The following is a 21,736-nucleotide window of genomic DNA, read 5'->3' as shown; positions in this document are numbered from 1 at the left end:
GAGAATGATGTTTATTCCACCCTGGGTGACTGTTCTGTGATCCCAGTTCTTTCACTGCTTCCAACGGGAATCTCCCAGGGCCTTAGAAAGGAAATAATTTTTTTTTTTTTTTTTTTTTTTTTTTAGAAAGGAAATAATTGAACCAGTTAGCATTGTACGTAAAGTAAAAGTAAATAGGCCTGAAAATCTGGACCATGAGGGAAGCAAGTAGAACACAGATCACCTAACTTATAGTCTCCTGTTGCAGCAGCCTGATTAAATCTCTTTTATGTTATGTCCCAGATAGATGAGTGCATCACTTAACGGAGTTCCAAGTAAGCCAGATAGAGAAACTTTCATTAGAAGAGACAGACGCGCGGACACACACACACGTGCACACACACACACACACACACACACGTGCACACACACGCACACACACAATTTTATTTTCTCACGGGTACTGACCTACCACACTTAAAAAATTTCTACCCACACTAAAAAATAAGGAAAAAAATAAGGAAAGGAATTATTTTTTTTTAAAGAAAGGCAACATTTTACGTAACCATGCAGTGTTTGTTTACCTTGTTCTATTGCTAAGAGGTTTTTTTCCATAATGGAATGTGGTTTTTGTTCACCCATTGCAAAAGCCTTTGCTACACATTTGCATAGACTTGTCACTAACAAATCTTTCTTTAATAAGGACCCAACAGAACAGGAGGGGTTTTAATGTTCCTGAGCCTTGGTTTCTTCACGTGTAAGATGCAGGTCAGTAGAGATTAAAATGAGGTCCTATGGGGGCACCTGGGTGGCTCAGTCGGTTAAGTGTCTGCCTTCAGCTCAGGTCATGATCCTGGTGTCCTGGGATCGAGCCCCGAGGAGGGCTCGGTGTTCAGCTGGGAGCCAGCTGGAGAGTCTCACTCTCCATGTCGGCCGCCTCTGATGACTCCCTTTCCCCCACTCATGCTCGCTCTCTCTCTCTCAAATAAATAAAAAATCTTAAAAAATAAAATAAAATGGGGCATCTGGTGGCTCAGTTGTTAAGCATCCGCCTTTGGCTCAGGTCATGTTCCCAGGGTCCTGGGATTGAGCCCTGCATGGGACTCCTTGCTTGGCGGGGAGCCTGCTTCTCCCTGTCCCGCTCCCCCCTGCTTGTGTTCCCTCTCTCGTTATGTCTTTCTCTGTCAAATAAATAAATAAAATCTCCAAAAAACTAAAAAATACCCCAAAATAAAAATAAAATAAAGTAATATGAGGTCCTATGGTGTGGAAGGCTGTCTTAGTCCGTTTGGAATGCTACAACAGAATGCCATAGACTGGGTAGCTCATAAACAACCAGAATTTATTTCCCATAGTTCTAGGGGCTGGGAAGCCCAAGGTCAAGGCCCCGCACACGGCGGGGGGGGGGGGTGTCCTGGTGAAGTTCTACTTCCTGGTTCACCAACAGCCGACTTCTCACTGTGTCCTCACGTGGTAGGAGGGGTGAGGAGGGGTGACGGGCGAGGAGCTCTCTGGGGTCTCTTTCATAAGGGCACTAATTCCAGTCATGAGGCTCTGTCCTCACGACTCAATCCCCTTCCAGAAGCCGTACCTTCTAACTCCATCACACTGGGGGTAAGGATTCACCACAGAAATTTTGGGGAGGGACCCAGACATTCAGCCCACAGCACAAGTCAGCACAGTAAAGACACGTACGATGGGTACTATTTGAACATTAATTCAACTGAAATTCAAGGGGAACGATACCTATAACCACATATTTATGCTCTAACTTAAGAAACTTGTTCATTGTCATCCCTCACCTGTTAAGCTGGCCTCACAGGACCGCTAAAGGTCCGAACTGAGGCTCCACTGTAGTCTCTCAAGTTCCCCCCGCTCATTTAACACGGGGGGAAACAGGTCACGGAGTTTGTGAAACTTGCCCAGAGACAGAGCACAGAGATCCCGCACATCTGCATAGACCTGTCACTGAGAAATCTTTGTTTAGTAAGAAAAGGTTGCACTGAGCCAAGTGAAGGACAAGGGCTCTTTTCATGAACACGAACATCTTTGCATTGCTGGGGTCCTTCACAATTTACAAAGCATCTCCTCACCCCGCGACCTAGGTTATCACACGCCATCCACGGGCTTGTGAAGATGGCCCTTCTTCCCTTCTTGTCTTTGGGAGAGTTTTTGCATTCTCAGACCTGTGCTGCAGCAGCTGAATCCCTACGGACCCTTCACTTAAAAAAAAAAGAAAAAAACACAAACGCACGCACATTGAGATGGAATGTATGTGTATGTCCCTCGTATGTCTCTATGGAAGAAACGCCATCACGTCTCCCTGGGTCTCCCGTATAGGCCACACCCCGGCAGAGACACCAGCTGGGAGAGAGAATGATCTTTGGTTTGAGAACTCCTGAACATTACTGACACTTTCGTACTACAGGGCGTAGGAACATTAACATTTTCAAGAGGTGTGGCACCATTCATAGATGACCCTTTAATGAGTCTTCATCTGGGGACAGAAAAGGGAGGTCCGTCCGCCGCTCTTTGTGTGGTTTTATGCAATTAAGTCCTTCAAAGAACGAAGAGTGAAATCAAGTCATTTCTCCTCCTGAATTTCTCCTTATTTTTCTTGCTGTGAGGTTCTATATAAATGTATGAGTACAGGGACACTATAAAAGAGAAGGGATATATCCTGCGAGGGAGGAAATGAGACAATAAATCCAAAAACACTATGGAAATTAAAAGTCCGAACTTAGGGGAGGGTGGGAGGGAACACGTTCTTTTCACAGAGCCCTTACACAACATCCACTGTCTTCCAAAGCGGAAATGGAACCAACCAGACCCCCAGCAGCGGGACAGAGCCGGGGTCTTCGCTTCAGACCTGTTACTGTCTCCAGGACTGGAGGGGGCATCAAGCGCCTTTTCCGGAATAGGCCAGAGAGGATAAGTCCAGTTGGGTCTGGAAGGCTTCGGTCAGCTCCGCGGCCAGCAGCTCGTGCAGGGACACGCCGTCGTGGGTGTACACCCAGTTCCTCCCCGTCCAGTCGTAGCGCTTGGGGCCGCTGCAAGACAAAATCGACACACGGGAAGTCCACGAGGACAGCCCTTGTGCAGAAATGCTGCCCCCACAGACGCTGCCCCCAAGAAACGGACCAGAAGGAAGCTCCAGAAGTCAGTTTAACAAGGTGTCCGTCGGACTGCCCGTCTCAGCGTCTTGCTATGGAAGAATAAGTACCCACTCACCCCCTGCAACAATTCGACAGAACGATTCTCAAGACCTGGGAACATCGGAACCCTCCCCATGAGGGTTCATAAGTCACATTCGGAGGTTTCACTTTTTGGAACTCACGTAGGATACCTGCTGTGTCAGAGCAGTGTTGTTCGAATCGCGGCCATTCGGGTACCACTCACACCATCTGTCCCTTACCTGTATTATTATTATTATTACTTTAGTACCTTTGTAACATGTGCAACCACTACCTCTCCCTACCAAAACACTTCATCACCCCAAAAGGGAACTCTGTGCCCATTAAGCAGTCATGCCCCGCCCCCCTACCCAGCTCCTGGCAATCACCTATGCTATTTTTTTTTTCAATATACTTTTTCTTGGGACGTGTGGCTGGCTTGGTTGGTTGAGCATCTGCCTTCGGATCAGGTCAGGATCCCAGGATCCTGGGATCGAGCCCCACATCAGGCTCCCTGCTCTGCGGGAAGTTTGCTTCTCCCTCTGCCTGCCACTCCCCTCGCTTGTGCTCTCTCTCTCTCTAACAAATAAATAAATTAAATCTTAAAAAAGAAAAGAAATGCAGTCCCATGAAAGATGATTTTGGATGTGAAAAGTTGAGCGGAAAATACATTTCTTTCCTGAGGAACACAGTATCTGGGATAGTAAATGGCTCCTTGACAGATGTCTTTCCAGAATCCCATCATGAATGACAGATTAAAGAAGCCCTGGGGTAGGATCATATTGCCGGTAGGTGTAAACAAACGAGATACAGAATTTTTTGGCCTCCCAGATATGACAGGGAATTCCATGCTTCCCGTGCCCTGCCCAGTGTTTACACAGCCATCAGTCCCCAAAGGTGATGGCTGGGTTTGAACTGATCCACCCAGCCTCTCCTGTGGTTCTTCCAGAGGTGAAGGGTAAGAACATACAGTCCTCACGCAAGGCTCTGGTCAGGGCTGGGACAACTGTTCGAGGCCAAAGAGAACAGCCTAATTGGCCCATACGGGATGAAACGCTCAAGTTCAAATTAACCGGGTCTAAAAAAGCAATGCAATCTGAAAGGGTCTTGCTAGAAATGGGTGATTTCTGGAATTGTTTGTTGAATTATAAAATACCTCCTAGAAGAGGTTGGGGCAAAACAAAGGAGGCATAACGCTTTATTTATTTTGAGTAAATAATTTCACACCATGGCATGATAAACAGTACAACAGTAACTACCTAAAAATGATGTGAACATTGGGGCAGAAGAGTTATGATTTTTTTTTTTTTTGGAAAATTTATTTCTTTGAGAGAGAAAAAGAGAGCCAGGGGAGGGGCAGAGAGACGAGAGAGACTCTCAGTCTCCCGCTGAGTGCAGAGAGGCCTTGAGGCTTATCTCACTATGGAGATCAGGACCTGAGCCCAAATCTAGAGCCCAAATCCAGATGCTTAACTGACTGAGCCACCTAGGCGCCCCTATAATTCACTTTTTTTAATGTAAATATCACTGGGCTTTCCAAGAATCACATGCTGGTCACATCTGGCCTTTCCCAATGCATACTCAGTATGTTGTCTTTGGAAGTGCTCCTGAGTGACCCAGGGAGGCTGGTCTCAGAGCTTTTAGTGAGCGTCTCCCCGAGAGCCACCCAGACAGATGCAGGCGGGTGAGGCCCCTCTCTCCCTGCACGTTCTCAGGCCTTGAGACTCAGCGCAGGCGGCCTCCAACACAAGCCGTTATTCCAGGAGACTGAAAGCAGAGCAGTGCTAACGGCAGGAGGGACTCGACGCCCTGGAGTCCCAGCCTCAGAGGCTCTCCCGGCTCCACAGGGCACGCGGCTCAGCTTGGCAGAGGGAATCCAACTAGCCCTGAGCGAGCTGCTCGAAACAAACTAGAGGTCAAACTTGAACCTGCTCGGAAGACGCTGCGCAACTCGTTCCAAGGCTGCAGTGTCAAGAGTGGCTTTTTTTTTTTTTTAAGATTTTATTTATTTATTTGACAGACAGAGATCACAAGTAGGCAGAGAGGCAGAGAGAGGGGGAAGCAGGCTCCCCGCCGAGCAGAGAGCCCGATGTGGGGCTCGATTCCAGGACCCCGAGATCATGGCCCGAGCCGAAGGCAGGGGCTCCAACGCACCTAGCCACCCAGGCACCCCAAGAGTGGCTTTTTAAAAGGCAGGGCAGTGACTTCACAGAGAAAAGCTGTCCAGGCCAGGCTCTGCAAAGTTACACACTTTTTGCTTCAGGTCTCAGGATGTGCTTCCAGCGGCCAGACTCCTGGTAGGCTGGTTACTGAAGCTGGGTTAACTGTGCTTCGAGGATGGGGTGAGGCTCTCGGACACCCACCCAGGAGGTGATGCTCCTTTTAAAGGGCCCACGACGCCACACCTCCCACGGCCCGAACAAGGACAGATGTGGACTTCCGGACGTACCTGGAGGGGGAGGATAACCAGATCTGCTTGTTTGGGGTCTGCTTGTTGATCACATAGGTTCCTAGATCTCCACCCAGTTTGACTGTCAGAACACCACTCTGGCGGATCAGGCAGCGAGAGAATGCGGGAAAGAGAACAAGACAAAAGTGAATCACTCTTTCCCAGTTACTGTGCATCTCAACACTTAGACGCAACACACACCTCGAAGAAACGTGTTTCGTGTTAGACACAGCAGATCGTGCGGAAAGCACACCTCTCAGAGTCCGATTATGATGAATCATGATACTACTGGGACCCCACGGGGCTTCCCTCATTCCCCACGAGGCTGGCGAGGCAGAGTTCTCATTCTTCCCGTCCGAAGGTGAGGAGACAGCAGCGGCTTGTCTGAGGAGTGACGGCCCGCAAATGGGAGCCCCTGGGCTGCCTTGGTTCCCTCAAAGCCCAGCCAGAACACAAGAGAGGATGTTAAGAAATGCGGACCCCGACTCTGCCGCAGTCCCACGTCAGCCCAAACATCGGACAGGACACATTCATGACCAAAACAAGGAAAAGAGGCAAAAAAGAAGGAGTGTTCAAACCACGGGCTTTGCTGGTCTTAGAAGAGCCACAGAGCTAGCTCTGCTGGTGGAAGACAGAGCTTTTATTTTCAGACCCTTCCCACGCATCTCACAAGCTGCCCTCAAGGGCTTTATTTTCTCCGAAAGAGCCCTGAATTCTTTAAAAGATTGGTTGGTCCATCCTTGCTCAATAAATGCTCATTTTAATTTGAAAACACTCTTTCAACAAAGGAGCCCTTTACTCCCAAGGTCTGAGGTTTCTTTAGAACGAGCAGAATATTACAGAAGCAGTCGCGCAGCTCAGTCCCTTTACTGGAGCCGGGGTGCGGGGGGGCAGCCCCTTGCTGTTCCCACCCCAGGCATAACCGGCGAAGACACACCACCGCCTTTCTCTGGGCTTCTAGAGCCCCTATCCAATCAAGAGGCCCTGAACGCTTCTTAGAAGGCTTTGTGTTTGGTTTGCAAACACAAAGAGCTATTGAAAAGGTAGACAGCAGTGATAATAATAATATATAATAATGTAACTGGCAGGCAAGGGAAGACTCTATTGGGTTGTATCTTTTTAAAAAACTTTATCTATTTGAGAGAGAAAGCAAGAGGGAGAATGCACAAGATGGGGGGCAGAGGGTGAGGGGGAAGCAGGCTTCCTGCTGAGCCCAGGGCAGATGCTTAACCGACTGAACCACCCAGGCGCCCCTGGACTACCACCTTTCATTTACTAAAAATTGTCTTGAGGCACCTGGAGGGCTCGGTTGGTTAAGCATCCAACTCTTGATTTCAGCTCGGGTCATGATCTCAGGGTCGTGAGATCCCCGGTGTCATCGGGCTCTGTGCTGGGCATGCAACCCGCTTACAATTCTCTCTCTGCCTCCTTCCCTCTGCCCTCCCCCTCTTTTTCTAAATTTAAAAAAAATTTTCCCTCCCCTCTCTTAAAAAGAAAAAAGTATCTTAAAACTGCACAGTTCAATAATTTCAATATTTCACAAAGCGTATTCACAAAGTGTGCAAACATCACTAATTCTCAACTATTTCCATCCCAAAGAGAACCCCCCAGCCATCAGCAGTCCTTCTCCATTCCTTCCCCTGCTCCCATACAAACTTCCACGGCTCCTTTTTCCATGAGATAGTAGGCTCAGGGGATCGAGACAGAATTGTTTCCAGTTTGACCTACTTGTGGTCCCTCAGTGCCCCACTGTGCCTTTGCCCAACACACACGGGGAGGTGCGGGCACTGTGGGGAGGGCAGAGGGCAGGGGGTCTGAGACTCAGCAACCCTGCCACCGTCCTCAGGACGACATCTGTGCTACCTCCTTCAGACATGCAGGGCAAGGATGGAGAGGCACGGTGGTCAAGGGTTGTGTTCGCTCCGGATCACAGTCACACGCCAGCGCAGGACACCAAATCAGGGACGGCATGTCCAATCACTGAAAGCCAAATCTAATCTTTCCAACTCAGGATCTTCTGGCATTATTCCAGGGAACGGGCCACGCATTCACAAAGAGCATATTAAAAAAGCAGCCATGAGATTTCTTCTAGATGTGGAGACCTCAAGCCGTCTCCTCCGTCTGGCACCATCCCTGTAGCGCCCCTCCCCGCACAAGACCGAGACCCCCACTCAGGAACCCCTGCCCCCCCCACCCCATGGCCCCCGCGCCTTCCTCCCTGCCTCTGAGCTGCCCACCTGTTTGCCGGACACCTGCGCCCTCCCCTCCATGATTCGAAGCGCCTCGAGGGCAGATCTGGCTTTCCATCCCAGTAAATCCGTTCTTAGTGCGAGATACTGGGTGGACACAAAAATACACCCGTGGAGGAACGAACCGAGCCGACGGTGACCAGGGCTGGTGTAACACGTGCAAAGTCGAGGGCAAGGTTACACAAGGCAGAAAGTCTCAACACTTGGCCAACCCGCCTCCTGTCGGTTGTGCGTGATTACTTTTTCCCTTGGAGCCAGAGGCTGTTTCCAGAGGAATCCAGCAGGGGAGGAAGGAACCGAAGGAAAGGAGCGACCTTACTGTTCACCAGGAGTTCCTAATGCTCTCGGAACCGTCTGCAAGTACCCAGATGAAGATGGCTTTTTGTTCACTGGTATTATTCCTTAAGGGCCAGTCGGAGGCTGTTCTAAGAGTGTGGGCAGCCTTAAATGCAGGGGCAGGGGGGAGTCAAACTCCTCATCAGCTGGGGCCAGAGGTGCTCACCGGTCAAAACAGCCCCCCTCCACCGCTGGCGGAGGCTCACTCCCCCAGTCAGTGTCAGCCCCACACACTCGGGAGCGAAAGGAGCAACTTCTGTCGTCACAGCTCGTTCTGCAGAAACTGACACCCATGGGATGGCACGTAGAGTCAGGAGATTTCGGGGATATGTGGCTTCCCACATTCCAAAACCACCCAGCCCTCTGAAGGAATAAGAATAATGAACGTGAAGCCCTTTTATAATATAATCCGAAAGGAAATTCGGAGAAGTAGAGGGATGTCACCCGCTTCCCAGCTGGAAAACCTGCCACTCACAGAAGTGAAGAGGACTCACTTACAGACTCTTGGGAAGAAAATACAAATCCAGGACGACAGGCTAAAAGGTTTTTCTCCATGTCCAATACAGTGCTGCGTCCAAGCAGGTGTCCGTAACCCGGGACCCGGAGCCAAGCTTCGGGCGTCTGCAGACTGCCCGGCCTCAACTGAAACTGTACTCTCAGGCGTGCGGAGAAGGTTTTCTTGGGATAAGGTCCAGGGAAGTTCTAGGAACCTCTGCTGTATGGCAGTGACGTGCCGACAGCTTAGTGAGTAAAGAACATGACCGCAAACGGATTCTCATTAAAACATCAAAGAGGCCAGGGCTCCACCAGGGCCAGGAAACAGAGGAGGCTTGGCAATAACCCCTCGGAGCGCACGGTGCTTCTCACAGCCCTGGTCAGATTTTGCCGGTCAAGTGCAGCCGACTCCATGGGTGCCGAGTGACAGGAGGTGCTGTCTGCCCTGGTGGGCAGCCCCCTCCCAGGGCAGGGCCAGTGTGGGTGAGGCCTGGACCCAGACACGGACCCCCCAGATGATGCACTCCACTGACAGGAAGACACGGCAGCCAGGGAGCCGCTCACGTCGCCCAGTCCCCAGGGAGCAAACCGAACACACACGCGTTCTTGAGTCTCTCGGGAACACGGCTTCCGTTCATCTGCTTGGCCGGGAGCCAGCTGATCAGACGTCTGTGGTGCTGAGTGGCATCAGTGAAAGTGTGTTCTGGAAACGTATGTGGGCCCCATTTCATTTGTATACTGGACCTATCATCACATAGCTGGCAATGTTTCAGGCACTGGGATACCAAGAGTGGACAGTGTCCTGGCTGCCCAGGAACTCAGTGTAGCCGTGGGAGCTGATGTGTAAACAGTATGTGGCTTGATCGGTGCTCTACAGACTCAGCCGCAGAGTGCTGGGTAAGGAAGGAAGCATGGTAACTGCCTGGAACATCTGGGAGGGCTTCCCAGAGGAGGCAGTACCCACCTGGACCCTGGGGACAGGGAAAGACTGCACCCCTAGTGTTACAGGTGTTCTGTTGCCTATAATGTAGTTTCAGTAGATTGATTTGTGAAATGTCTGAGTCAGCTAGCACCTGAGGGACTCTGCTCGGGAAGTCACCCCCCAAGGATAAATAGCATTGCAGAGTGCTTTGTAAGAAGCCCCAACAACAGAGTCAGCTACTGGCCTTTAGTTTCTACATCTATATTGGGGCGTTTCCTAATTAGTAAATGATTTGTTAGAAATCACTTTCCCCTGGTGAGGAGAATGATAACTTAAGGTACACGGGCTGGCTAGAAAAACACAGGTGCCTCTTCCCTTCGCAGGAATGGGTTACAGGATCTGGAAACCCCAGCAGCTGGGTCACAGAGAGGCACTGCGGGTAGCACTCAGCTAAGATCCTGTGACCCACCATTGAGCAGGAACATTTTTTTCTTTTGAAGATTTATTTATTAGAGAAAGAGCAAGAACAGCGGGGGGGGGGCAGAGGGGAAGGGAGAGAGAAGGTCTCAAGTAGACTCCTTGCTGAGTGCGAGCCTGATGCGGGGCTCGATCCCAGGACCCCAAGATCATGACCTGAGCCGAAACCAAGAGTCAGCCACTCGACCGACTGAGCCACCCTGGCACCCCTGAGCAGGAGCATTTGCTGCCTGATTCCCCGGGGGGTGGGGAGGATGGGGGGTGGGGTGATAAACAGAATCCAGCTGCTAGGACACTGGCATGCTTGCTTCTAATGAAACACTCATGCAAAAATACTTGAGTCCCTACGTATTCTCACTAATCTTACAAGAAGGAGTGGTGTGACTGTATTTGTGGCATGTTAATGAATGTTTGCATGTATGGCCCAGTTTAGCCTGAGACTTGGTTTCCCTGTAAGTCCAGCCAGCCCCTGGTAGGGAGGCTGGGGGAGAGGAGACCTGTTACTCCCCCAGCTCCATCATCCCACAGACAGTCAAGTTGGCGGGGGCAGTCAGTATGGGCTCGCCAGCAGCTTGCCTTCTGAGGCTGTCTGCAGAAACACTTCCAATGCCCTGCCCCGAATGATGCTCCCAGCAGTCACGGAACCCACCTGGAAGGGAGCCAACCCTTTCTTGCCCCATTGCCTTCATTTTGACCCCCAAGTCCCTCACTGTCCTTACAACCAGGCTTGAAATCTTCCAGACTCTGCTACCTGCTCCGTCTGATGGAGTCCCTTCCGTCCACAGTAATACCCAACACCATTTCTATCACGTTAGCCTGACAGCTGGTTGTCCTAACAATTCCCCTTCATAACATTTCTGACTATTAATTAATTGCCGTCGAGAGGATTAATCTCCGTGAGGGATTTTCTGGCAAAAAAGGAGCTGCTCCCTAAGGGGGAAACAGCATTCTAAAGGGAAAGGGGGGTACTCAAGTCTGCCACCTGGTGGCCAGTCGAGGTAGAGCAGCACTCCCCGGGCTTTAGGGCTCTGTGGCTCCCCCTAGCGGCACTCCTCTAGGATCACCTGAGGAGTGATTATAAAAACAAAAAACTCCCCTGACCGGCCACGGATACTCCCAGACCAACTAAAGAAAAATCTCTAGGGGTGGAACCCAGGATGCACATTAGAGTCTCAGGTGAGCTTTTCAAAAATATGCTTCCTGAAAGTAGACCCCGACCTGCGGGTCAGAATCTCCCAGAGCTGGGGCCGCTGTCTGAGTGCTCGGAACACACCCTGCTTAAGGACAAGTGGTTGGAAGTTCTGCCTGCAGGACAGTCATCCTGCCAGACAAACACAGGCCTGGGTCCCCCCGACCACCACCCCCCCGGCTTACCTCACAGGTGCTGAGTGGAGCTTGAGAACCTGTACTTTTAAGCAGAAACAGGGCTCACAGAGGTCGTGACTTGCCCAAGGTCACAAGCCTGGCGGGGCAGGGCCGGAACACCAAGCCCAGTCTTTGGTCCCCCCTTTGCCCCCCCACCCCGGAACCGCATGCTGCTGGATGCTTAACTCCACTGGAGGGGAATTCTCTGTCGTAGTGAGCTAGAATTCTTAGGAGGAAACAGAAAAAATAAGCAAAAAGGTACCCCAAACGAGACATCATAGTCTTCCAACGTGTAAGGTTTGTCTGCGAGGTCTTCAAAGAACTCTGCTAAGGAGTCTAGTGTCTTCTCAGCCAGTCTTTCATAGGTGGTCTCATCCAGAGAGCTGCAGGGAAACACCAAAACCCCCCAAACACACGTTTACCAAACTGCCCCATTTTATTAATGTCAAACTTACACATCTATTTATTTACTTTATTTTTAGTAAATACGACCAATGTGGGGCCTGAACTCAGGACCGGGAGGTCAAGGGTCACACGCTCCACAGCCTGAGCCAACCAGGTGCCCCAGAACATCAACTTTTTACTCAAATTAGAAAAATTCAGGGGAAATTCATGTACAGACAAAAAAATTAATCAGCATGAAAGTTTATATAGGGGCGCCTGGGGGGCTCAGTCAGTTGAGCCTCTGCCTTCAGCTCGGGTCACGATCCTGGGTCCTCCGATGGAGCCCTGTGTTGCCTCCCTGCTCCGTGGGGAGCCTGCTTCTCCCGCTCCCCCTGCTTATGCCCACTCTCTCTCTCTCTGTCAAAAAAATAAATGAATAAAAAATCTTAAAAGAAAAAGAAAGAGTTTATAAAGAAGGAAACCTTTCTTCCCAAATAAGCGGCCCCCACCGGCAGAGTCAACTACGAATAACAGTCTCTTCTGTATCTGTCCAGAATTTTAAATTCTTTTTAATATGGAAATTGAAGCACCTTACAGTTTTTATTTAATATATCCTGGAAATTGTTCTATATTAGCATATACATATTTTCATGGTAGTTTATTTTATATTATTTATTCAACCTGACCCCTTCAGCTGGACATTATGCTTATTAAAATTGCTTGTATTATGATTAAAATTATGTTGGGCGTTTGCCCAACAAAGTGGGAGAAAATATTTATATTACATGTATCTGAAAAAGGGCTTATTTCCAGAATATATAAAGAACTAAAAAAACAAAAACAGAAACAAAAAACTACAAGTCAATAAGAAAAAGAAACCCAATAGAAAAAGTTGGTAAAATGCTTGAACAGATATCATTTTTAAAAAGATATCCAAATGGCCAGTGAACACATAACAAGGGGTATAACTTTATAAATCTTCAGGAAAATACACCGTAAAAAAATCACGAGATACCACCAGAGTGGTTAAAATGAAAGAGACAGATAATAGCAAGAGCTGGCCCAGAAATGAAGCAACCCCTCTCCATGGGGTGAGGGGTAGGGGGTGGGTGTGGGGAGGGGGGCTGGTGTGTGTGTGTATGTGTGTAGGTCAGAGGAGCTCCTCCTAGACCTCGAGAGAGGACTGCATATCACCTGGAAATCTTGGCCTTTGAGGTGGATGAGAGACCACATGGTCCTGTGGTGGCAGCCCTGGGGTTAAGGGTGTGTGTGTGTGTGTGTGTGTGTGTGTGTCAGTGCCAGGGAACTGTGCACGGGAACACATGGCTTCCTTCCAGGATGCCCACCAGGCTGTGTGTGTGTGTGTATGTGTGTGTGTGTGTGTGTGTGTGTGTGTCAATGCCTTTGAGGTGGATGAGAGACCGTATGGGCCTGTGGTGGCAGCCCTGGGGTTAAGGTGTGTGTGTGTGTGTGTGTGTGTGTGTGTGTGTGTGTATGTGTGTGTGAATGCCGGGGAGCTGTGCACGGGAACGCATGGCTTCTGGCAGCCCTGGGGTTAAGGGTGTGTGTGTGTGTGTGTGTGTGTGTGTCAATACCGGGGAGCTGTGCACGGGAACGCATGGCTTCCTTCCAGGATGCCCACCAGGCTGTGTGTGTGTGTGTGTGTGTGTGTGTGTGTGTGAATTCTGGGGAGCTGTGCACGGGAACGCATGGCTTCTGGCAGCCCTGGGGTTAAGGGTGTGTGTGTGTGTGTGTGTGTGTGTGTCAATACCGGGGAGCTGTGCACGGGAACGCATGGCTTCCTTCCAGGATGCCCACCAGGCTGTGTGTGTGTGTGTGTGTGTGTGTGTGTGTGAATTCTGGGGAGCTGTGCACGGGAACAAATGGCTTCTGGCAGCCCTGGGGTTAAGGGGGTGTGTGTGTGTGTGTGTGTGTGTGTGTGTGTGTCAATACCGGGGAGCTGTGCACGGGAACGCACGGCTTCCTTCCAGGATGCCCACCAGGCTGTGTGTGTGTGTGTGTGTGTGTGTGTGTGAGAATGCCGGGGAGCTGTGCACGGGAACGCACGGCTTCCTTCCAGGATGCCCACCAGGCTGTGTGTGTGTGTGTGTGTGTGTGTGTGTGTGTGAGAATGCCGGGGAGCTGTGCACGGGAACGCACGGCTTCCTTCCAGGATGCCCACCAGGCTAGATTTCCCACCATCCTCCGCAGTCAGCTGGGGTCACGTGACCAAGCCCCTCCCACTAACATCGGAGGGAGGGACAAGTGCCACTTCCATGCTCTTGCGCCTTTCTGTGGAATGGAATTGGGCGGGGTGACCTGGCTTCTACCGTGTAGGGGGCACAAGGGATGGGAAGGTGGCAGGACCCCGGTGGCCTGAATCCCTGCACGGAGGCACGCCCACCCTGGACCGTGGGGACACAGAGGCGCAGACGGCTGCGGGCTCGAGCCATTACAGCGGTGGGTCTCTCCGTTACAGAGGCCTGGCGGACCCCAACTGCTGAGTCATCAACGACAGTAACAACAGAACTCTGGAAACGGCCTAACGTCCAGCAGTGGGGACAGGTGGAATGAACTGTGATACATCCATAAAGCTTAGTACTATTTCATTTAAAACAGTGTGGTAGAGGGGAACCCGGGTGGCATCTGACTCTTGATCTACAGCTCGGGGCTCCCTCTCAGGGCCGTGAGTTCAAGGCCCATGCTGGGCTCCACACTGGGTGTGGAGCCTACTTAAAAATAAATACATAAATAAACTAATACGGTAGATGGTTGGCGAAATGGAAAGATGCTTATGAGTGCTACTGCTAAGGGAGAAAACAGGTTTTGGATGGGATGGGCTTTTTTTTTTTTTTTAAACCAGTAAAATAAATGGAAAAAAATTTAAAAAGCTAATAGAAGTATGAGCAGGTATGCACAGCTGTGTACTGAGAGAGAGGAGGAGGGGGCAGGGGGAAGGGCTCTCTGAGGTGCAAGGGGCTTTATCTTACCCAGGGTCGCCCACCGTTCCCACTGTTCTCACAGTCATCCTGCAGACACTCTGCTTTTTGACATTCACCATCTGATCGAGGCGGTGGAGGCTCAGACTCTAAAAGCCAAAGCGAAGAAGCACGTTACTGTTTTTCTGTGCATTATAGTCCCTAAACGTGTGGCTTAAATATCACTACTCCTGCATTTGAGAATAAACCACGTTCAATTTTTCCAGGAGTGTTTCTGGAATGTTTCTGCCTTGTTTTAATGCATTACCTTGTGTTCTCTCAGGCTCTCTCTAAGCCTGTGCAGTCCAATATAATAGCCCTGAGCCAGAGGCAGCAAATTTACATTTAAATTTATTGTCACTTCCCACTAAAATTTGAGTGAGGGACAAGCACCATTTCCAGGACTCCCATGTTCTGGAAGGCCACGTTTCAAGTGTCCTGTGGCCTCAAGTGGCCAGTGGTACATAGAACATTGTCACCATTATGGGAAGCTCTATGGGCAGCACTGCTCCAGGCTATTTGAGGTATGCGGTGGTTAGCACAGGCCAGGTGCACGGAAGCATCTGCAAGGCTCTTGGAATTTGACTAGTGCAGGCAAGCGGCAGATGTCTGCTGCGGTCCAAAAGAGAGGATCGGACTGCACGTGGACAGGTCTCATTACCATGATCTGCGGGAGATAATGTGACCTGTCGATTTCTTCCAACACATAACTGGAAGAGGGTCTATTCGCTCATCTCTAGGGCTGCCAGCCCCACTGACCAGCTGGAGAGACAGATGACATAACCAGAGGACAGTGACAAACACCGAGGGGACCCTGGCTGAGAGACCTGTCCTCAGCAGGGTGAGGGAGGGGACAGAGCCTGTAAAAGGAGAGAAAAAGTGGAGATGGCAGGGGAGAGGATGGAGAGGTGGCCCCAGGGCCTCGTGAAGGCACTCAGCTGGACTTCATCCTGGGAAGGCACCCAAGGGCTGGAAGGGGTTGGTGGTTAATATTCACCTTCTCTAAAGGTCACTCTGGAGCAGGGCTCCAGGGCCATTGTTCTCTTGAGCCACCAGTGCCCTTGGCAAGCTCAGAAAGGAGAAGGCAGAGGGCATGGGGCTGAGAAGTGAGCAGAAGTGGGGGAACAGGGGTACAGAGCACAGAGAGTGTGATTTTAAAAGGTTGGCTCCGAAGGAGAAGCAGAGAGCCAGCATGATAACCAGTTATTGCTACTGCACATTCTAGAGTGTTCCCTACTGCTCTGTGTTGATAGTCTTGATAGAAATGGATGTGGTCAGTCCTCATTACAAGCCTGTGAAGCAAGTACTGTTATTATAGTGGTTCTTCTCGACAGTTTGCTCTATAAAGTCACCATGAACAGGAGGTTAGTGAAAAGCTCCTACGGGAAAATACAGGCTTAGGTTCCTGCAGGCTTCGGGTCACGTGTGACCAGGGGATCCATACATAACCTCGTTTACAGGCGTCTCTTTTTAAAGACACCTTGTTTAATATACATTGTTGATTCATGAAACTGAGCCAGGGGCCTCCAGCACCGTAACTGAGGCCTGAACAAGGCTGATCTAGCACACATGTTTTGTCGGTAAGGCCCATCACAGCCTTCTTGTGCTCAGACCACTAGACAGCATGTAGGCACTACGCTCTGGGGCCATGTTAAATAGTGAAATCACCAACCGGAAACACAAAAATGCAAATAGTGTGCCACAGAATAGATGGTGGAAAGGACACTTGTTGACCCTGCGGGGGCCTAGAGAAGGCAGTGTTACCTTGTTTGACCTCGGTGGCAACACACAAGTATGGGGTGACTCCTCAGTTTTTGCTGCTCTGTGTGTGTGTCTGAGAGTGAGCATCAAATCCACTTTGGGTATTGATTCTGGGGTTACAGATAAATTTTACTGAGTAGGTGAGTTCCCGAGTCCAGGATCCATGAAACGCAAGGAGAGACTGTATTTGTATTCTATGGATGAGGAAACGGAGCAAATCACTCAGATACACAGATGCAAATTGGAGGACCCAGGATCTGAACCCACATGGTCTGGCCCCAGGGTCCAGGCCACAAAGAAAAGAATCACACACCTGGGAGTCATACAGGGTTTTGGACATGGAAGGGAAGTTCGAGAACTAGAGGCTCAGAGTTTCCCTCCTCTTCAGGATCCTGGCCTCTCAAATCCTAGCTGTCGTAGTCTGCCACCTTCGTACAGCCTTTTTTCTGTTTCAGTTTTGGTTTTGACTCTTGTATCTTGAATGGCTGTTCTTGGTGGGAGGTTTGTTCTGTTGCAAGTTATAGCTAGAAGTAGAAGTCTACATGTGGCCATTTTTAATCATCAAAGGAACCATTGCCAAAGACTCCTTGCTGGTCTCTTACCCATTCTCCACGAGCTAACGTTCCTGGGGTACCTGCTTATCCTTTCTGAGCCCCCGAAGGCAGGGGTCACAGTACCCGCTACACAGACCAGTGACGAGCCTTAAGACAGGAAGACATGAATACCCCAAACACAGGGCCAGAGGGTGTCTGATCAATTTTGGTTTTGGAGCATGTCAACAAGAGTGTGGACAGGCAGAAGGGGAGGCCTGGCCTGGGTGGCTAGCAAGGAGGCCGGCCCTCACCCCAGGATCCCCTTGGCAAAGCACAAAGCTGGAAATGCTGGAAAGGTGAGTCAGGTCTCACCCACCACTGGGGGGAATGAACTGGTACAACCACTCCTGGCATCAAATGAGTTGAATATTTGCTGGCCCCTCACCTAGCAATGCCGTTCTTAGGAATTCGGCCACAAAGAGCCTCTGTCCATGCACAGCAACGCCTACAGGAACACCACTGTGACGGCAGCATCATGGCGGTCACCTGGATGTCACCAGGAGACTGGACAGAGCATGATGTGGTCACCCAATGGGATACTACCTAGCCGAGAAAATGCATAAATGACAACTGTGTGCATCAGTGTTGATGAGCCTCAAAAACAACACTGAGCACAAGACACAAGTCATGGTACAATAAATGCAGCAGAATGTTTTCTATCAATAGCACGTGCTTTAGGGAGACATACAGAGGGGGTGACCCTCTAGGAAAAGGAGGGGATACCTGACAGAATTCAGGAGAGCAGATTCCCCTCAGTGAGGCCCGGTGGTCATCGGGAGAGCACCAGAGCCTTCCGGGGGACAGGTAATCAGTCTCTTAATCTGGTGGTGAGAATGTGGCAGTGTGTTATTAATCTTTAAATGGTACAGTTTTGTTTTGTTTTTTAGATTTATTTATTTGTCAGAGAGAGAGAGCGCGCACGCAGGGAGAGGAGCAGGCAGAGGGAAAAGCAGGCTCCCCACTGAGCAGAGAGCCAGATGCGGGGCTCGATCCCAGGACCCTGAGATCATGACCTGAGCTGAAGGCAGACTCTTCACCAACTGAACCACCCAGGCGTCCCATGAATTTGTTTTTTCAATCACAAGTTTTATAAAATATAAATCAACCATTTCCACAACAAGTTCAGTTTAACATCTGAGCTTACGTGTGCTGATGTGAAATACACACTAGATTTGGATGACTGAGTATGAAAAAAAACTAATTTTTTTTTTCAGTATTGATTACATGTTAAGATGATAATATTTGGCAAAACTAGAGGACATACATGTATTGTTGAAAAAAAATTTTTAAACTAAGCTCTAGGCCCAGCATGGGCTTGAACTCATGACCCAGATCATGTGTCTTATGCTCTACTAACTGAGTCAGCCAGGCACCCCTCTGTGGTGTTGAAATTAATTTCACCTATTTCTTTTCACTTTTTCAGTGTAGCTGCTAGACAATTTAGAATTACACATGCAGTTCCCATTCTTTTACTGTAGAAGTAGGAATAGAGGGTAGAGAAAATAAGGATGGGGATGAGGCCCCCATAATGAACTCAGATCTTGATGAGTTTTGGAGTGCAGGGACGTTGGGGGTCAACCTGAGGACAGGTAAGGCCTTGAAAAAATTAAACATGGTGGTCCCAGTTACCGCTGTCATCCACCAGGCTCCGCGAGTACTGGAGATGCGTGAGGGAACTGTGTTACAAAGTTCAACAAATCCGATTAATTCACTATGGTAGAGGAGGCCCAAATGGGTGACTCAGGTTGTTAACTACCTCCCAACCTCCTAAGATCCCTAATTCCAGTGTGTGTCGGGTGCCCACCCCCCCTGATGGCAGCTCTCAGTTGGGCATGCTTCTGAATCAACAGCCCGTAACAGCCACAGGTACCACCCCAAAGACCGTGCCGTATCTTGTCACTGTCCTAAATTACAAACTGCTGGCAACCCACCACCCGCACCCAGCAGGGGTGGGAGTGCAAGCCAGGGCAGCTCCAGGTGGGAGCAGCACAGAAGGAGAGGGGTAGTAAATGTCTCTTCTGCACTGGGGCATCCTAGGAACAGGATGGGCATAACTGCCTGTATTTCCCAAGAAGCCAAGGGACCCAGTATCAAGGGCCCAACTTTGAGTGTTGGCAACCAATCCTAACTTTTCTTCGAACACCGCCAAATAACAGAGCGGTCAAGTCTGAAGTCCAAATTCCAGAGCTCCAGGGGCAATCTGGGTTGGGTTTCGCCTGCCTCCTCCACCATGCGCGGTCCACGCAGCGTACCAACCACTCGGCATCCGGTATCCACCCGCCTTCCCCGCCCAGGTCTGTTTCTGCGACGGGAATGCCCTTCCCTGCTCTTTTGCCACCTTCAAGACCCGGTTTAGGTCTGCCTTCAGTTCAGGTCATCATCCCAGGGTACTGGGATCGAGCCCCGCGTGGGGCTCCCTGCTCAGCGGGGAGTCTGATTCTCCCTCTGCCCCTACCTGCTTGTGCTCTCTTTCTCAAATAAATAAATAAAATCTTGGGGGGGGTGGAAAAGACCCTGATTAAACATCGCGTTCACCCCGCTGTGAGTCTTCCTCAACCCCACCCCCATTCTTTGGGCTTTCTCCTTTCAGGTCTTGGAGTGACTGGGTCAGATGCTTCTTTGCAGCCCCCAGGGGAGAAAAGGGAATTAATTTCTGGGGCTGAAGACTTTGTATTACGTTAATCCTGCTTAATCCTCCCGACAGCTCCGCAAAATGGGCGGTACCCTTTCATGTCTTTAGGGAAAAGGAAGCCACGCCTCCGAGAGGTTCCAGATCCCCGAGGTCACACAGCTCTGCTGAACTTGGAGGACAGGCCCGGTCATTTTCCAAAAAGCTTCCAAAAGCTTTGCTGCTCTAGCTACTGTGCTCCGAGCCTCGACGTTTCCACCGCGCTCGAAGGAAGCGTTTCCCTCCTAAAAGCCCACGCGTGGAATCATCGCTCTAGGATTCTACATGATACTATCCTATACTATTATGTTGGTATGTGTACTGTTTTACTCTATTTATGCACCACACTAACGGTCTATGTCCTACACACACATATGTATGCTACAGTACCTAGTACAGTATCTAGTATCGCTTAAATTGAAGTTCGGGCAAAGGGAAGTGGAGAGCTCGGCGACCAGCACGGACCCCCGAGATCGGGTCCCCGGCCACTTCCCCCGCGCTGCGTCCCCCCGCTGTTGCATTGCACTGCCCTTTTCACCGGAAAGCACAGGCCGGTGCAAACGTGACCCCGGGGAAACAGAAGGCCGAGTGCTCGGCCGCGCGCCCGGCAGGGAGCAGCGCGCTCCACCGCCGCGCGGGCACCAGCAGAGCGCGGCCCCGGTGCGCGGCCCCGCCGGAGCGGAGTGGACGCGCGTGCCCGCAGCGTCCCCAGCGTGCGCGGCCTCTCTCCGCCGGCGTGCGGCCCGGACGGCTGCGCGGCGCGGGTACTCACGGCGTGGCTGGGTACGCGGGTCGCTCCCGTCCCGACGCGCAGCCCCCGGCGGCCGTAGAGCGGGGCGTTTCTCGTCGGCCCCTGGGCCCCGGCGCTGGCCGGGGCCGAGCCCGGGGGCGCCGAGCGGGGCAGGAGGCCGGCGGCCGCGCGGCGCCCGAACGTCCACATGCTGCTCCCAGGCTGCGGCCGCTCCGCCCTCCCGCTCCGGGGACGCCGCGGCGACACCTGGTGGCCACGGGTGGCAGGCGCCGCGGTTCGGCTCCGCGCTCCGGTCCCCTCTTCCGTCGACTGCGGGAAATGGCCCGAGGTTAGACCTCAGGGAGAACTTCCCACCATTCCTCCCTCTCTGTATTTAACACAAATGGAGTGCGCGCTCGGTGCAAAGCCCAGGGCCTGCCCCTTGGGCAACTTGTGAATGCGTAATGACCCCCCGCTGCGGAATTGTGTCCGGGAAGGATTTGCCAGCTGCAGCCGCAGGCTCGCTGGGAGCCCGATGGCCAGTAGGTCTGCGGCTTGGCTGCGGGAGGTTATAGCCCTTAGGAGCGGGCAGACAGGAGAGGGATTGCCGGGTTTACATCCGAACTCTGTACTTCCTAGCTGTGTGACCAGGGGGCAAGTTAATTCACTTCTTTGTGCCTCATCTGTAAAATGGAGGGTTTTTTTGTGTGTGTGTGTGTGTTTTTTTTTTTTTTTTTTTTTTACTCCAGGGTTGTTTTTAAGGATAAAATGAGTTAATGTAGGCAAAGTGTTTTTTTAGAACCCGCCTGCTAAGTGTATGGTTTTAAGCTGTTTTTGTTGTTTAAGATTTTATTTATTTGAAATACTGAGGGAACACAAGTGGGGGGGCAGAGGGAGAGGGAGAAGCAGGTTCCCCACTGAGCAGGGAGCTGGTCTTCAGGAAATCCCAAGACCCGGGGATCACGACCTGAGCCAAAGGCCGATGCTCAACCCACTGAGCCACCCGGGCGCCCCAATTATGAACTTGTTAATACGCTATGAGTAAAAGACCATTTTACTTACGTTGTGTTTTGCAGAGGAATGCAAATTGTGAACTTTTCATATTTTATATAGGCTTGAGAAAATACTACATGTGCATACCAGAGAATATAATTTTTATGGAGATGTTAGTGGACAG

At 50.8% G+C, this 21,736-nt stretch overlaps 1 protein-coding gene across 5 annotated transcripts; it reads right to left on the bottom strand.

The window, feature by feature from the left end:
• Positions 1 to 1,300: 1,300 nt before the first annotated feature.
• On the bottom strand, positions 1,301 to 21,158 carry FXN (frataxin). Of its 5 annotated transcripts, none has more exons than XM_080819589.1 (6): positions 20,602 to 21,158; positions 14,820 to 14,917; positions 11,708 to 11,828; positions 5,602 to 5,699; positions 2,849 to 3,029; positions 1,301 to 2,659 (listed from the first exon to the last, which is right to left on the bottom strand). In XM_080819589.1, the coding sequence occupies exons 1-5, from the start codon at positions 20,767 to 20,769 to the stop codon at positions 2,879 to 2,881; spliced, it is 636 nt and encodes a 211-aa protein (XP_080675715.1). In that variant the 5' UTR covers positions 20,770 to 21,158; the 3' UTR covers positions 1,301 to 2,659; positions 2,849 to 2,878. The 5 variants fall into 5 exon arrangements, with proteins under 5 accessions (XP_080675715.1, XP_080675716.1, XP_080675717.1 ...); XM_080819590.1 differs by having other exon boundaries at positions 1,301 to 2,636; XM_080819591.1 differs by having other exon boundaries at positions 1,301 to 2,536.
• Positions 21,159 to 21,736: the final 578 nt, after the last annotated feature.

The sequence above is a fragment of the Martes martes genome (genome assembly GCF_963455335.1).
Source record: "Martes martes genome assembly, chromosome: 12".
NCBI classification, from domain to species: Eukaryota; Metazoa; Chordata; class Mammalia; order Carnivora; family Mustelidae; genus Martes; species Martes martes.
The sequence above is the reverse complement of the archived record's forward strand: the minus strand, read 5'-3'. Positions and strand labels throughout refer to the sequence as shown.